The 16,376-nt window shown below is 33.2% G+C and overlaps 1 protein-coding gene across 5 annotated transcripts in view; it reads right to left on the bottom strand.

Moving 5' to 3' along the window:
* Window positions 1–3,903: 3,903 nt before the first annotated feature.
* LOC108383169 (synaptic vesicle glycoprotein 2B) overlaps window positions 3,904–16,376 on the bottom strand; it is a 60,911-nt gene continuing 48,438 nt past the window's right edge. For all 5 annotated transcript variants that reach the window (XM_017605262.1, XM_017605057.1, XM_017605194.1 and 2 more), the window contains 3 exons: window positions 10,654–10,935; window positions 7,703–8,393; window positions 3,904–5,239 (listed from right to left, as the gene is read on the bottom strand). In XM_017605262.1, the coding sequence (XP_017460751.1) occupies window positions 4,093–5,239; window positions 7,703–8,393; window positions 10,654–10,690 (1,875 nt within the window). In that variant the 5' untranslated portion in view covers window positions 10,691–10,935 and the 3' untranslated portion in view covers window positions 3,904–4,092. The remainder of the gene's footprint in view (window positions 5,240–7,702; window positions 8,394–10,653; window positions 10,936–16,376) is intronic.

The following is a 16,376-nucleotide window of genomic DNA, read 5'->3' as shown; positions in this document are numbered from 1 at the left end:
AATAGAAAAACCCAAAATATAAAAATAAATTATAAAATACCTACAGACCCATTAAAAAATCTCATATCTACTTTAAACTAATTTCTGCTACATTCGCAACCTTTTTGTTAAAGATAGCTGGGAAACAGGGAAAGAGCGTGCGAAATAGAAAATTCTTTTGTTATTATTTTGTTTTACCAAAAATTTGGAAATTTGTGCAAATTAAAAGTATGGTTCAAACATTTTCAGCCCAATTCTGAATACTCCCGGGGAGTTTGTTCTCGGGGAATTTGTTTCTACCGAGAAAGAAATCCTCCAATATTTAACTCCATGGGAGTAGCATTTTCCCCGAAAATTTGGGAGGGGGAAATTCGAACTTCGAGAGAGCTGTTTGACACTCACAGCTCACCGCCGCCATTTAAAATAAAAAATGCTCTGGGAATTTTTGTTCATGATGGGAGGAAAGGGAAAAGAGAGAAAACTCTCAGGGAGTTTCTGTTCAGTATCGGAATGTTTTTTAATAAATTAAGTTCATGTTTTTGCTCTAAAAATTCGTTTTTAATTCTTTAGCTATTCGTTAAGATTTCATTTTCTTTTGCAATTTCCAAAAAAAAAATTGTTTGGATTCCCACTAAATCTACATTAGAATTTAAGTTTCTATAAAACAAAATTCTAAATTAACGATTTTTTATAAAAATACATATTATTTATACGCATATTTTAATTAAACTCAAAAATGTTTCACTGAGAAAATTCTAGTTCTAAAAAACTGCAAAAATTTTTATCTCTTCATTTCAAATCTGTGATTTTTCACAAAAAAAAACAAAAAAGATTGCCACAAATTTCCAAAAAAATTTTATTTTCTAAAAAAATTCCAGCATATAAAAAATTTTCATTGACAAAATTTTAATTCTAAATTCAACTTTTCATTCATTTTCCAATAGAAAATGTCCTTTCTCATGCATTGCTTGTTTTAGCTAATTGCTTGCTAAATCTGATCTGCTTACTTGCTTTCATAACCTTACACAGTTCCAAAGCTAAGGACCAGCGCGCGGTTGCTTGCCGTTTTGAAAGACATAAAGTTAGTAAAAATATTGTTTAAATTGTAAAATTAAATGTTAAATGAAAATAAAAAAAATTAAAAAGTTCAACAAATCACAACCCTTCTCAGTTGTGCTCACACGCAACATAATTGGCCACAGTTGGCTATCTCCCTCGTCATAAGCAACCATCATAAGTCACCATAAAATGGTAGTAAGTCCCCATTATTTTCAGTGTACCACATTAAAAGTAACAAAAACGAAACAAGAAAAAATTGCAAAATTAATTTTAAGCCACCAAAAAAAAAATATAAGCGTTTGAATTTGAAAATTTTTGAAAATAAAAATTATATTTAAAACAATAGTAATGGTCTTCGATGCTTTAAATATTGTGTAAATAGTTATTAAAATTTATTAATTAAAGCAGCAAAAACATCAAAGCGAGTAAGGTCGAACAAATAAACAAGGAAATAAAAATTGCAAAAAAATAATAAAATGAAAAAAAAAACATAAAAGAGCCTGTGTTCTTACTTTAAAAATTGAAAATCTATGACAGTCGTAGAAACCTCAGTTTAACTAACTCCTACATAGTCGAACCGATTTTGGTGGCAAAGGAAAGAGCATCGCTCGGGGCGGTGTCCCACAACATTTTTCATTCGAAATAGGCCCTACTTCGATTTTTTTGCTATAAAATTACGCCGAAAATGCTTATGCTGAAAAACTCGTCTCGCCAACAAAAAAAGGCGAAAAGAAGTTATGGGCTACAAGTAATTTTTAGCAAAAAAAAACCGACTTCAACTCTCATATAAAAAAATATATGTATATATATATATATATCTCATGATCCACTGATCGGATCTTAACCAGATTAGTATGGGACCACCTCTGAGACACTACCTTTCTGATCGAAATCGGTTGACGTGGTCCAAAGTTATGCGGTAACAACATTAAAAAAAAAAAAATATTTCGACGAACTGATAACCTTCTCCTTTTTTGGTCGGTTAAAAATAGAAAAATTCGGAAGCGCATTTGCCATGCCCCCTTTATCCTTTTTTGGGGCCCGAACAAAATTAAAAATGGAAATTGTACACATTTTTCTAATTAAAAAGTTACTTTTAAATTTTTAGAAAATATGAAACTATTTTATGAATCAAGAAGGAATTTCCTAACTAATCGTATAAAAACGAATATTGGCTTGATTTCCGTATTTTTTTTAATACGTTTTTTCTATCAAAAACGTTCGCTTCGCCAACAAAAAAGACTCGAATGGAAAGAAGGAGCTTTTGTCTAAAATTGGCAAATGTGAAAACGCTTTTGCCGTGCCCACTTTTATCTTTGTTTGGGGTCCGAAAAAAATTAAAAACTGAAATTTTACAAAATTTTCAAAATAAAAAGCTACAATTTTAATTTTTAGAAAATATCAATCTATTTTTTTAATCTAAACAACTAATAGTTTAAAAACGAGTAATGGAAATTGCGTGCAAATATTTTATAAAAATTTACAAAATTGGACTTGATTTCCGTTATTCGTACGAGCACTTTTCTCACCGGAAGTTGCATATTTGGCGCGTTCCGACTGGGGTTTTCACAAAAATTTTATATGCATGGGATTCAAAATCGTATGAGGCGTCGACTGCGGTACTTTAAAAAAAAAATCGGAATAACGGTTAAAAAGGTTTTTTAGAACTTTCAAGAAGATTAATGGCTGTTTTGCTATTTCTTCCGTCTAAAATTTTTCTTGATTAAATTTTCGAAAAAATATTTTCCATTTCTAATGGCTGCTGAATTTCTACGTCGTTCCCCATTCGGTTTTGAAATTTTCAGCCCCTAAAAATATCGAAACTTCCGTGGAGAACTTGCTACTTTTCCGCGAATTTTTCTGCAGAAGTTTTGGGATCTGGAAAATTTCTAAAACGGATTTTAAAGAGCTAAACTTGTATAGGTTTCTGCCAAATATACAAATATTAGGTTAGGTAATTTTTTCATGCCGATATACTCGAGAAAAGTTGTTAACTTGTTCATGTTTCTAGGCCTCTCAAACTGTCGGCACGCAATTTCGTGTGTGATACTCGAAATGTTTGTTGTAATACTTGAATTTTCGTTTGATACTTTTTCTTATTAAAATATTAATTTTCCTCAAAAGTAATGGCACCAATCGAAAGAGGAAGTTTTTGGCTAAAATTGAAAAATTCGGAAGCGCTTTTGTCATGCCCCCTTTTATCCTTTTTTGGGACTGAAAAAAATTAAAAACGGAAATTTTACACATTTTTACTAAATAAAAACTTACTTTTTTAGTTTTTAGAAAATAAGAAAATATTTTATGAGTCTGTAAGGAATTTCCTAAATTTAAATCCTAAAAATGCGTGGAAATATTGTAAAGAAATGTTCAAAGTTGGATTTGAGATCCGTTAAATTTGTTTTAATCTAACGTTTTTTCTATTAAAACCTTTCGTTTCGCCAACAAAGCAGGCAGTTTTTATCTAAAATTGATAATTGCCATATTCACTTTTTTTATATGAAACAAATAGTTAAACAAAACCTAGCAATATGGGTATCAACTGCCAGGTCTGCCCGAGTGTGTTGTTTTAAATATTGGTAAGGGTGTGGTTTTATTTTTTTTTAAAGATAAAAGCGATTTTTTCTTCCTCTATTTTTCGTTTTTTCTTAAATCAAACTTTTATTCAAAATATGAAATAACATTTTTATAGTCGTTTCTTGAAACATTTAATTCACTTTTTGGTAATTACGTGTATATGTATGTGTGTAAATTCTATTACTTTTAGTTATATTAATCGGTAGTTACATATATTACATGGCTAGAAAATTTACAACAAGTTCCTAAGCGACATTACATTAGTACTTAGATGTGTATGTATGTGTTTTCTTTTGTTTTTGTTTTTGTTTTCTGTTTGTATGTGTACATGCGTTTTGTTCCCCACTCAACTAAATCCCACCACGAAATTCGTTTGTTCCGAGTATTTATTTTATCCTAACTCGGGCAGATCTCTGCTACAATTCTCCGCTAACTTCTTCCATCTGCTCTGCTCCACAATCTCTACTCGCCAATCCATTTTTAATTCAATTCTTTGCGCGTTGTATTGGGCAACATCAAACACATGAGACCGCCACCCATCAATAGGATGGCCACAATGAACGTCGGTGCCGGGCAATACTGATCCAGTAGTGATGCAATCACAATGTTACCAATGATGCCACCCATACGCGCCGCCACCATGGAGATGGCCACACCGGTGGCGCGCAAATGTGTAGGGAAGACCTCGGTAATGAGACAGTCCAAGGCTGCATTGGCAGCTGAGATGGCACCACTGAACACAGCCGTCACGATCAGGTTCTGTGTCGAGCTGAACACGAAGTACATGGCAGCCGAGCACACGCCAGCAGTCATGGTGCCGAAGATAAGGAAGAATTTGCGCCCCAGCAAGTCCATGCCCAAAATGGCGATCAGGTTGGCTGGCAGCGCGGAGGCTAAGGAGATCAATGACTCCTGGAATACGCTCTGAGGTATGTGCCCTGAGCAGACGGCATCTTCTTCCTCTATCTTACCCACCACATAATCGGTGACTGTGCACACACCGGCGCGCTGATCTGGGAAGGCGACGCTGTACTTTTCGAAGCGATTGAACAGCTCTGGGAACCACATCATCAGGCCGTAGTAGCCGATGTGAAAGGTAAAGTTGATGGTAATGGAGATGAGTGTGAATTTTAGAATCGGCGAGGTGAACAGTTGTTTGCTGTGATCGGCCATATTCGACATCATTTTACTGTATTTGCCCTTGACGCCAGCCTGATTCTCCTTGATCTCGGCCAACAGTTTCTCGTCGATGTCCAGTTCGATGACGGGATATTGTTCTGCCGGTTTGCGTGTGTTGGTCACGAAGATGCCACGGAAGATGGCCATGGCCCTTTCTTGTTTGCCCTTGGTTAGCAGGAATTTCGGCGATTCGGGCAAATAGAAGAGCAGGAAGGCGACCACGAATGATGGCAGAGCGCACACCATCAAGAAGATACGCCATGAATTGTATGTAATTAAGTCGGTTTTGAAGCCAAGGCTGCTGGGAATGATCAACCATGCAAGGCCGGCAACAAAGAGATTACCAAAGGTCCAGAAGGCAGCCATGAAACTCAACATGGAGCCACGTTTCGCTTTCGGCTGGAATTCGGCGAAGTACGACCAAATGACTGGACCGCTGCCGCCGAGACTGAAAGTTGAAGAGAAAGAGAGAGAAAGAACGTATGTATGTAGTAAAAGCGGAAGTAAATTATATGTACATATATATAAGGATATAAGGCTAAGGACGAAATGGAGAATAGGAAAAATGGGAGCAGAAATCGAAGTATGCGAGCAAATGATGAAACAAAGTGGAAAAATGGAAATTTATTAACACAAAATATGAAGCTAAAAGGAGGAGTGATGAATTATGTACATTTGTATGTATGTATGTATGTAGCTGAAGTTCGGATATTGTGGTATATGATCCGATAACTCAATAAAATTCGGTAACTTAACTAATTTCGATAACTGTGAAATTCGAGGGCTCGATAACTCAAAAATATATATGTATATGTATGTCGATATAATTTAATAACTCGACAAACTTTGGGTTATAAAGGTATACAGGTAATTTCGATAACTCGGTTAATTTTGACAGTTCCATATATTTCGATAACTCGTTAAACTCTGTTAACGCGACAAAATTCGATAAGCAGTGATAACTCGATAAACTTATGTAACTTTGAAATTTCGATGCCTCGATATCTTTTGAAAATTTCATAAACTTCGATTCGATAAATCAACCGATTTCAGTAAATCAATAACTATCGATAACACTGTAAGTTCTTTATTTTAAAAAATTTCGATAATCACATAAATTATTATAGCTCGATAACTATTCGTAAATTTCGGCAACTAAGTTTCTGTGTCAATATATTTCGACAACTCAGTAAACATAGATCAATTTGAATAATTCGATACATTACGATAAGCATAGATAACTCGATTAATTTCGATAACTATAAACTTCGACGATTCGATAAAATTCTGTAACTTTGCGATTCCTATTGAAAAAATTTCAATTAATTTTTTTACTCTTTCAGTTATCCTAATTCTTATGTATTTCTCATTGTCTTATATTAGCGTACTAATATATAGATATGCAGCAAAACCAATTGGTCTCCTTTAAAACGCACAAAAAATGTGGTTCCTATTTTTAAGTTTTTTTTTTACTGCAATAAATCTATATTATTAAATTAGAAAGACAAAAACTGTTAATATTGCCAAAGTATTTCATTGATCAAGTCTCGGACAACAGAAAATTTATGACTTATTGATTATAGTTATATGAGTTTGTTTGCAAATTTTGAAAATCGTAAATAGAAAATATGAAACTTTTCTTTTATAATGTGAAAATTTAAAAGGAAGCTAAAATTCATGAGCGTCCAAAATTAAAATTTTTTAAATACTAAAAGTTGATTTAAAAAAAAAATTAGAGCATAGGATATTAAAAACTATAAAAGTTTTGCTTTAAATTAAAAAGAAAAATGTTTCCAAACCAAATTTAAAATTGATGCTAAATTACTATTATCATTTTTTTTCATTTCATTTCATACATTTCTTAATATTCTTTAATTTTCGTAAATATTGTTTCCAAGTTATCTTTTTAAATTTAAACTTTAACTTTTTTCCAAACTATGTTTTAAAATTGTTTCCAAGTTATTCTGTTTAATCTTTTCTTTGGGATTTTCTAATATTCTTCAAATCTCGATTTTTCCGTTCCTTTTTCAAGAATTAAAAACAAATACTTTTTCATAATTTACGTAGTATTTGCCCCTGTTTGCACTTGCTGTGAATTCTACAATAACATACCGTCGTGCCACACGGCGTATGCGCAACTTTTTTTCGCTCGCATAATACAAAAAATCTATTTTCAAATATTTTCTACTTTTTAATCAATTAAGTATATTCCATAATAAATATTCATAAGCTCATTGTTTTTATTGCCCTCTTTTTTCGCTGCTCGCGCGCACAACATCCATTATAAATACGTCGATTTAATGATGATTTCAAAATTTTGTTTACGCCTTATTTCTCATTGAGCGCTTCTTGTGTAAATAAACAAAAAGCGTGCATTGCAACTGTTTGCAATTTTCGAATATTACTAATTTGTTGATGAACTTAAAAAATGTGAGAGCTTGTGAAGGCATGTATGTACGTACATACATATATGCGCGGCTGTTGTGGCAAATTAACACCTCGCGAACCGGGTGAAAAGTGCAAAAAAAAATTTAGTGTGCGAAAATTTACTTATGTATGTATGGGTGTGTGTGGGGCTAAACACTAAAGAAAGCCACGTTGCTCAGCGCTACCCAAGTTTCAGCTATGTAGGGCTGACTCCGCGCCCGCACACATTAACGCCACGCCACGCCACGCTGGCCGCAGTCGCTAGTCGCTGCTGTTAACTAACATTTTACGAGCGATTTAATTAACACCAAGCCGCGCTTATTTACAAGTTCGACTCTTACAGCAGCTGCGCTCGCTGCCTCAATGTCAATGATTCATTTTGGGATTAGCGTGTTGTGGCGAAACCAAATGGCTGATGAGTTAGTGGATTTTTATGAAATATTTATCTATTAGTTTGTTTGTATGTGTGTGTGTGTATACTTACGCCGCGCCATTGAGAAAGCGAAACAGCATAAACCATCCGTAGGTTTGCGAAAATGACGATGCAACAATACAAAAGCCATTCATAAAGGAGATCACAATGAGCACCTTTTTACGTCCGACCGCATCGGCGATGCTGCCCCAGAAGTAGGCACCGACCATCATACCAATGAATATAATTGAATTGAGCCATCCTTTGGTGCTCGTATTCAAATCCAAATCACATTGTGCCGATGGTAGAATGAACGACATGGAGATGACGTCCATTTCTTCACTGGTGCTCACCAGACCACAAATGGCCAATAGAATATAATGGAATTTTCCATAGCCGCATAATTCGATGGCCTGCTCGAAACCGGCCCGTATGCCAGTGGAGCGGCGGCCATCGGCGCCTGAGCCGCCACTTCCGCCATTGCTGCCACCGCCGTTGCCGTTGCCGTTGCCGCTGCCGCTGTGTGGAACGACGCCGTTGTGGGTGACCTCAATGACGGCCGCACTACCCTTTTCTACGTCATGCTTATCGCCGCCAGCGCTGCTAATGTCCGTCTCGTAACCCTTATTGACTGCTGCAAATTGATATTCGGGATCCTTGCCGCCACTGCCCAACGAATAGGGCTGTAGAATGGAACGATTGTCGATCGAGTTATTTCTGCTGTTATTGTAGTTTGGTTGGATGCCAGCCTCTACATTATAGGCTGTGGAAGAGAGAGAGAGAGAGGAGGAAAATAGAAAGAGATAGAACATATTAAGTGAGGGTGTTGTTAAACAGAAAAAAAAAATTTTATTGAAGAAATTCAAGGCATAACAAGGTACAAGAGATTTCGACATTTCTCTCTTTTGAACTGTGACTGAAATGTCAATTTTAATTTTTTTAATTTAAGTTTTCAGTTGTGAACTGTTTGGCTAATTTAAAATACATAATAAAATGAAGAGGAATTATGGGCGGTGTGTTGTGTTTGGCAAGAGCCAGGACAACAAACTTGTGCGTTATTTTAAACCTCCGAATTGTTAAGTGAAGCGACAACATTAAAGCTTAGTATCCAGCTCTTAAGAAAAGCAAAAACTCCATATAAAATGACGTACAATAAATGGCTAAGAAATTTTCTTGAGTAAAATTTCCTTAAGGCAGTACGCAGTTCTTCAGAAATTTAGTACGCTTTCTACTACGGTTTTCTAAAGTTTTTTGTGAAAAAAGAGCACAAGGTAACCCAGGTTTGCAACAGAAATATATGCCCGTTCCATTATTTCTTGAGGAAAGAGTGAGGCAACAGGCTGTGCGTTATCAAAAATGTCAAAATTCCTTGGGCACACACGCGAAATAATGGCAATTTTTTCTTGACCGTTTTCTTAAGAGCTGGATACTAAGCTTAAGTATGCATTTCCACATTTACGTTAAAACGAAAACGCATTAACTAAAATGAAGCTCATTCTAATGAGATTTTAAATATTTACATATTTACAAAAACTTTTATTTCAAAGAAATTGAGTTTTATCAAATATGGTAAATGCATAACAAAGGGTTAATTTCTTTGTTTACATTTTTTGACATTACAGTCAGCTATGAGAGAGCTCGACTGAGTGGTCACTTCTACCTTCTACCTTCTACCTTCTATCATTTGAAGAAATTTTGAAATTAAATTTTAAGATTCTTAATAACAGGGTTGGTTTTAAAAATTAACTGATTTTTTATTTTGTTAAAAAAAAAAATCAAAAACCTTTTTTTTATTAAACCTTTTAAAATCTTTAAAAAATTTAATAAATGGCTATCTTTGTACGTCCTATGGCAAACATTTATGAGTCAGTTAACTACAAAATGATTCACAAACCACACTTTTTTGTGCAATTTGCGTCACAAAGTTGCTAATTAAAAAAAAAGCTGTCAAAAATCGCGCTTTATCAATAGTAAAATATTATGTATTTTTTCCATTTTAAAGGAAATGATGAGGCGTATCAAAACATATTGGCTTTGAAAGAACACAAAGAACCACTTCAGTGTCTCAAAGGAGGTGTGACATTTTTTGTTATTTTTAGCAAACGTGTGCCTTCATCTTTTTTTCTTCGAGGTCGTAGCAATAATGTTACACTAGTATGTATGTATGTATGTATTATCAATTTTTTTTCTAACCTTGTCGTTATCAGTGAAAGTCGGCGCGTATTTAAGCGTTCGAAAATTTTGTTAAGCAGACATTATTGCAAAAAATATATGTGGCATTCTTCGTTAACTGAAACAATCCACCCTCCAAAATTCGATCGAAAAAGTAAACATTCGCCATTTTGATTTTTAAAAATTCATGTACGTGTTCGTAATCCGCTACCCCAAAAACTCGCAATTAAAAAATTTTGAGTGAATCCAATAATTTTTCAAAACTTCGTCCGCCATATTGGATTTCAAAAAACGCCCACTCGTCATTTAAAGGTAAAATTTTTTTCCAAATTTTCAAGAGCATAATCGATTTTTTAACTGAACCAATTTTGAAAATAGGAGCTTCAGTTGACGAAGAATTCCTCATACATATGTAAATACGGATTTTCGCACTTCAAAAATGTGTTCAGTTATACAACTTTGGGAAAAAAATTATAAATAATCAGCCTTATCACCAATTCCACGTGAGTAAATCCTTCCCATAATTAAACGATAAACAAAAATAAATAGCGAATTTTTTTTTTTGTTTTTGGGGAATATTTATTCACAGGAAATTCGCAAAGAAGCCGTATGTTTATTAAAAAAAATGTTTCTTATTAATTAAAACTTAGTTAAAATTTTTTGAAATTCACTAGCTATATCTTTTTATTTTTTTGTTTTGGCAATTTAAAAACCTTGCTAAGCTTTCAATATTTCTTTAACAAGAAAAATTTACAAATTGATTTATAGTTAAAGTATATAATTTATTTCTTCTCAATAATTAATTTTTTAAATATTTTTAATTTTTTTGTATGTTTTTCTTGTATACTTACAATCACTTTTATTCTTAATCGAATCACCTTCTACCATTCTATGAGTTCGGTTTTTTGTTGGCTTTTCTCTCGCTTGAATCGAGACGAATAAAATTAAGTGAATAAAATTGAAGAAGTGAAATTAATCACTTAAAAAATAGATGTTGAGTTTTTGTTGCGGTGTTTTTTTCCGGTTTGCCTCGATGCAAATACCACTATTTGTTTACGTTTGGTAAAAAATAGTAGGCAAAATTTCCGTTTATCAGAAATTTCAAACAATTAGTTGAAGAATTTTTTATCGATCTGCAAAGAAAAGAAAGGAAATGGATTATTAATTTGCGGAAAGATTATTAAAAAATAAAAACATATTTTTTTGAATACTATGCAGATTTTTTAAGGTGGTCATTTAATAAAAAATATTCCCCGCTTTATAAGATTACTCTCAAAATTAATGTCCTATGCTGAAAATTGCTCTCTTTCGTGTGTGTGTGTGTGTGCGTGTGTGTGTTTTTTTTTATAATTTTGTTAATAATCTTAAACATGAGTTTAAAACGTTATCAGTGCAGTTCAACAACATCAATCAGCGCGAATGCTGGAAAGGCGTCTGCAAATGCTGCTGCTGCTTTGGTTTATAAATATAGTCTTAATATTTTATTGACAAATAAAAAACTTATGTATGTGCACTAAGGCACAGACTGATAGTCTGAGTTTGCGGGATCATTTTACGCCAACTAAAAAAATTTTGCGCTTAGCACAAAGCCAGCTGGCACAGCATTTGTGCATAACGATGTACTATGTATTGCATGTATGTAAATATGCAGTAAAGCCAAGTGATAAACATGAAATGACACGACAATTATATATTGTGAGTTTTTCCTCTATTATCTGCTCCAAATATAGCATAAATTTTCTTCGTTCCCAATGCAGGGCATTAAAAAGGGGCAGCTATCGCATTATTTAGCCAAAAGTGCCTGACTGCTTCACTGTTTTGTGCGGAGAAAATTGACAGCAAAACTCCGCGAACTAGCCAAATATTTTTTAAGAACCTAATTTGCCAGCCAGAAAAAAATAGTGCTCATTCTTTTACAGCGCGTGGCAATTAAATTAAAACAAAATAAAATAGAAAACACAAACATTTACATTTGCCATAAAAATAAATATTTTGTTATGGTGTACTTCCCGAACGAATTCATCACTTATATTTTTAAAGGTAACTGCGTAAATTTTTACCACTTTTCTTCCAAATATAGTACAACACCTCTACATCACCACATGTTTCTAGCTGCTAGCACATTTACCCGTAGTACAGTAAAAGAACACTTATGTAAATACATATTGTCGTTTAAAGTACAAAAGCGCGTATCGTCGTTCTGCAAAACCTCGTAACTGACATTTGGTTTTGCATTTTCTTGGTACGCCGTTTTGTACTTTAAACGACGATATATATGAATGTACTCATATCGCTAGCTTAGAGTGAAAAGTTGCTAAGTCCATTATTTTTGTAACTTTACCGGAACGAAAAACAACTTCTTATAGTCTGTTTCTTCAAGTATTTTGAAAGGCTTTGATTACAACATTCTGTAAAAAGATTTCGTTTTTTTTTTGCCTTATGGCCATTCCATTGTGACTGGTGGACATTTTACACTAGAATGTGATCAATTGTGAATTATAGCTATGCCGTCGGAACTTATACAACAGCGAAAGATATTTTATAACATAGAACGATAACTACGGTATCAAATTGCTTCAACAAAAATACCAAAAGATTTCTTAGATTTGTGTGTAACTATTATTTGAATGAATGTGACTGATGGGATACTGAAAATAACTCTATTTTACCCTTGTTCACTCAAAGATGAATTTAAGCTTAAAACACTTAATTTTCATGAACGGTGTTTTTGCGTTGTAAAATATGAATTATGAGCTTTCGTTTTCAATAAAATTAAGGACTATATAATCTTCATAGAAATATAAAAAAAAAAATATTTAAAATTGTGACTGGTGGGACATCTCCTTATTATAACTTTGTTCATATAACGGTTGTTTGTAACAGGCAAAACGAATCGAGATAGCTATAGACAAATGTATACATAAATGAACAGAATGAAAAGAGAAATCGATTAAGCGGTGACTGTCTGTCCGTCCGTCCGTCCGTCCATCGGCTACGCCTGAACTTACAGCCCGATTCTGTGCACTTGATAAATTGAAAATCTTTATAATTTGTCAATTTTTTATTATTTATCAAGAATTGACATTCTAGCACAGAAATCAAAAGCTCTTTTCTTGATAAATTGTCAAGATTGAAAATGCTATTGACAAATTAAAATTTCATGTGAAATGTCGAAATTTTGTATATTAATAAATTTGTTTCTAATACTCCATGTGCCAGCATTTGAACCTGCGACAAACGGAATAAGAGTCGACATCTTAACCTACTCGGCTACGGCAGTCAAAAGCTTTTCTGCTTTTAAATTCATATATTTCATATTTTGTTTTATAAATATTGACACAGAATGCGAAGGGAGCTTTTACTTGATAAAAATCTTGATAAAACTTCTTTACAAAAAATGTATCAAGAAAACACAGAATTGGGCGGTTAGACTATCATTCTCGTTTTTTTTTTATATTTTTCAACAGGATGATGAAATGTAGTCATTTAAAAAGAAATAGAGATATTAAGGACATATTTAAATTTCCTCTTTTACATGAAATCACCTCTTATCGAATGGACTTAAAAAATTTGCATTGAAACAGGAAGAAATAAAACAAGTATGTATCTTAATTATTTTGGAAACCATGCATTTCTAATTTCTCTTTGCCTCCTATTTCAAATTATGAGATTTTGCAAAAAGTGATGTTAGCAACTTTTCACTCTAAGCTAGCGATACACATATGTACATATGTTTGTATGTATGTATGTATTTACTTAAAGCTCCACATGTTAATCTTCAAGCTCTAAAAGCCTGATTATGGCAACTTAACTTAACTTAACGGATCGCAGAACTTAGAGAATCAAAATGAAACAGATTTCGACGTGGCATTAAGTTACGTTAACTTTCGGCTGTTCAATTATAGGCAACATCCATTTAACAGAATTTTTGAGTGAGAAACCCTAAGTTACGTTAAGTTGCCATAATGAGACCATAAGCGTGCAAATAAAGTGCCGCGCGGTATAAATAAGTACGCCAGCATTACATAAATACGCGATAAATTGGAAGACTACTTTGTTAAGCGTATTATATACTTATTCAATTGTATGTATGTATGTATGTATGTATGTATTTACTCGAACTCGAAAATATTTAGCTAGTTGTTTATTAAAGAATTCTTGATGTTGAATACATATAACGCGTATTATTATTAAAAACAATTAAGTGTACACTGCAAATTCGAGTGTAAGTGGCTGAAGTGTGTGAATGTACATACATATATGGATAAATACATATGAATAACATATAAAACGATATTTCTGTTAATTTGAGTGTAAACACTCAAAAGTCGCCGATACGATCTTTTGTAAATCTACAACTGTTTGGTGTGAACAACTTACTATGTGTGTATACATACTATTATTGATATAGAATTGTAGCATTTGATGTCTCCTAAAAAAAGATATAAGCTATTGATACAACTCGAGTATGTATTATACCAATAAAGGCGTCGTCTGCATTGACTTGTTTGCTGATTAAGTGTGATTCCTTGCAAATAATAATTTAAAGCACTCTTAAATACTTTTTTTTTTTGCAATTTAACGCTATGGCCGAGTAGTCACGAGGTGCTTACTGCCATCCCGTAGGCCTTGGGTTCAATCCCTGGTCCCTATAATATTTCTGCCTTGAAAAAGCTTATCATAAAATTAATTTGCCGTTCGGAGGCGGTAAGTACCTCCATTTGTGTGGCAACATCAAGACGCGCGCCACAAATTGGAGGAAAAGGTCGGCCAAATACTTAGCAAAAGTGTGATCGCCAAAATATTATTATTACTTATTCATACATATGTAAATATGTACATTAGACTGTGTCATATAAAACGAACGTTTTTTTCTTTTGGTCCCATATGAAAATTCTCTTGTTGATCCAAAAAACACAAATTTTCAGTGAAACAATTTTTTACCTACTTTATAATAATAAACAAATAAATGTAACGAATAAAGTAAGGCACTCTTGTAGTGTTGTACTCAATTTTAGTACAATATGTGCAAGTTTGTGGTAGCTAAGACTTATCGTTGATTTTTGTAAATTTTTTTTGTTGACGGTGTCAGTAATTTTCTTCCATACGAAGTATATACGAGCGATATGCACACGCAGATGCAAATATAACTGCTTGTGGATCGTACAGATTCAACTCTATTAATACAAAAACAGGTATAACAGTAGTTTTTGAAGCAAAAATTATTCGCATTAATTGAATGTAAGTCCTCTATGAATTGATTTAGGCAATAAAAAATCGCCCAAATTTTATTTATTTTTTTTTGAGTTGATCGCACTTTATATCTAGGTATGCGATATGTTCGACGACTTGTTTATATGAAAAAAAAATACAAAACCTTCAACAAAATTATTTCCAAAAATTAATTAGCTACAATATATGTAGTTTTATTTTATTTAATATATTTAATTGTTTATTGCAAAACAAAGCAGCAAATTTGTTTCACTAAAAATTCTTATTTTTGCGAGCGCTAACTGAAAAATGATGGAATTTTTCCAATGGGTTCCGCTCACGCAAATCTCAATATTTTTCCGAAATCTTTTGGCGGAGGTCTAAAAATGTAAGCAATTTTATAATTCCGATGGAAAAACAGTGGCGATTTTTTTGTATGGAGATGCACCCTAATGTAAATATGTACTTAATAATAATAATTCTTCGTTCTTTGTATCAAAAATTTTTAAATTCAAGTTGTGATTTTAGGGCAGCTACTTAATTCGAGAACATACAAGTCTTTTAATTGTGTCACATGCTTACAAAATTAAAATCCCCTTTTGCTTCCATTTTAATTTTTTTTTTTGCAAATCCGGTTATATTAAATTTATGGCATATTGCATCAGGTAGTTAGGAAATATTATTTTAATTTGCACAAGCAGTTACACGTTTGGAATTACGCAACTACACGAGCTGCTCAACAATTTTTTTCTGTCAGTGTAGTTGCATTGAATGAAATGCTGGTAAACTTTGAAAATACGGCGCTAATTTGCATTTTTTATTTCGCTTTATTTAACCACCTATACCTACATACATATGTAGCGTGTGTCAGCTTATGTGTATATAACGTATGCGGAATGAAATGCGGACAATTTCTAAGCAGATTTAAAAAAATTTCGGGTAAACACAGGAGCCAAACTAAGTACATATACCAAAATCTACTGTGCAATCTTATCAAGCATTCCACTAAAAATTATCTCGTCATATATTATAATGCTGAAATAATTTTCTTGAAAGCGAACGAACTTTGAAAATTTGCTTGTAAATTTTGTATACCGAAACTCAATGTCACGAAAAGTAACGTGCTTGTTAATTTCTTCTCTATGAGACTTAAAAAAAAACGTTATTTACAAAGGAAATGTCAGTTTTAAAGAATAGGAAAACAGTAGAAGGAAAACCCACGAGTGCGAAAAAACATGTTTCACATAGCAGCGAGAGTGAGACCGTAACAAGAATCATAAATTGCTTGATCTCTCTGCAAAATCACAGCTTATAAGCCCTCCGCACTATGCGTGAAAACTTAAACAGGTCTATAGTTAAGGTC

This window comes from Rhagoletis zephyria, unplaced genomic scaffold (genome assembly GCF_001687245.7).
Source record: "Rhagoletis zephyria isolate East Lansing unplaced genomic scaffold, Rhagoletis_zephyria_1.1 Rzeph_scaffold_00006, whole genome shotgun sequence".
Lineage (NCBI taxonomy): Eukaryota > Metazoa > Arthropoda > Insecta > Diptera > Tephritidae > Rhagoletis > Rhagoletis zephyria.
The sequence above is the reverse complement of the archived record's forward strand: the minus strand, read 5'-3'. Positions and strand labels throughout refer to the sequence as shown.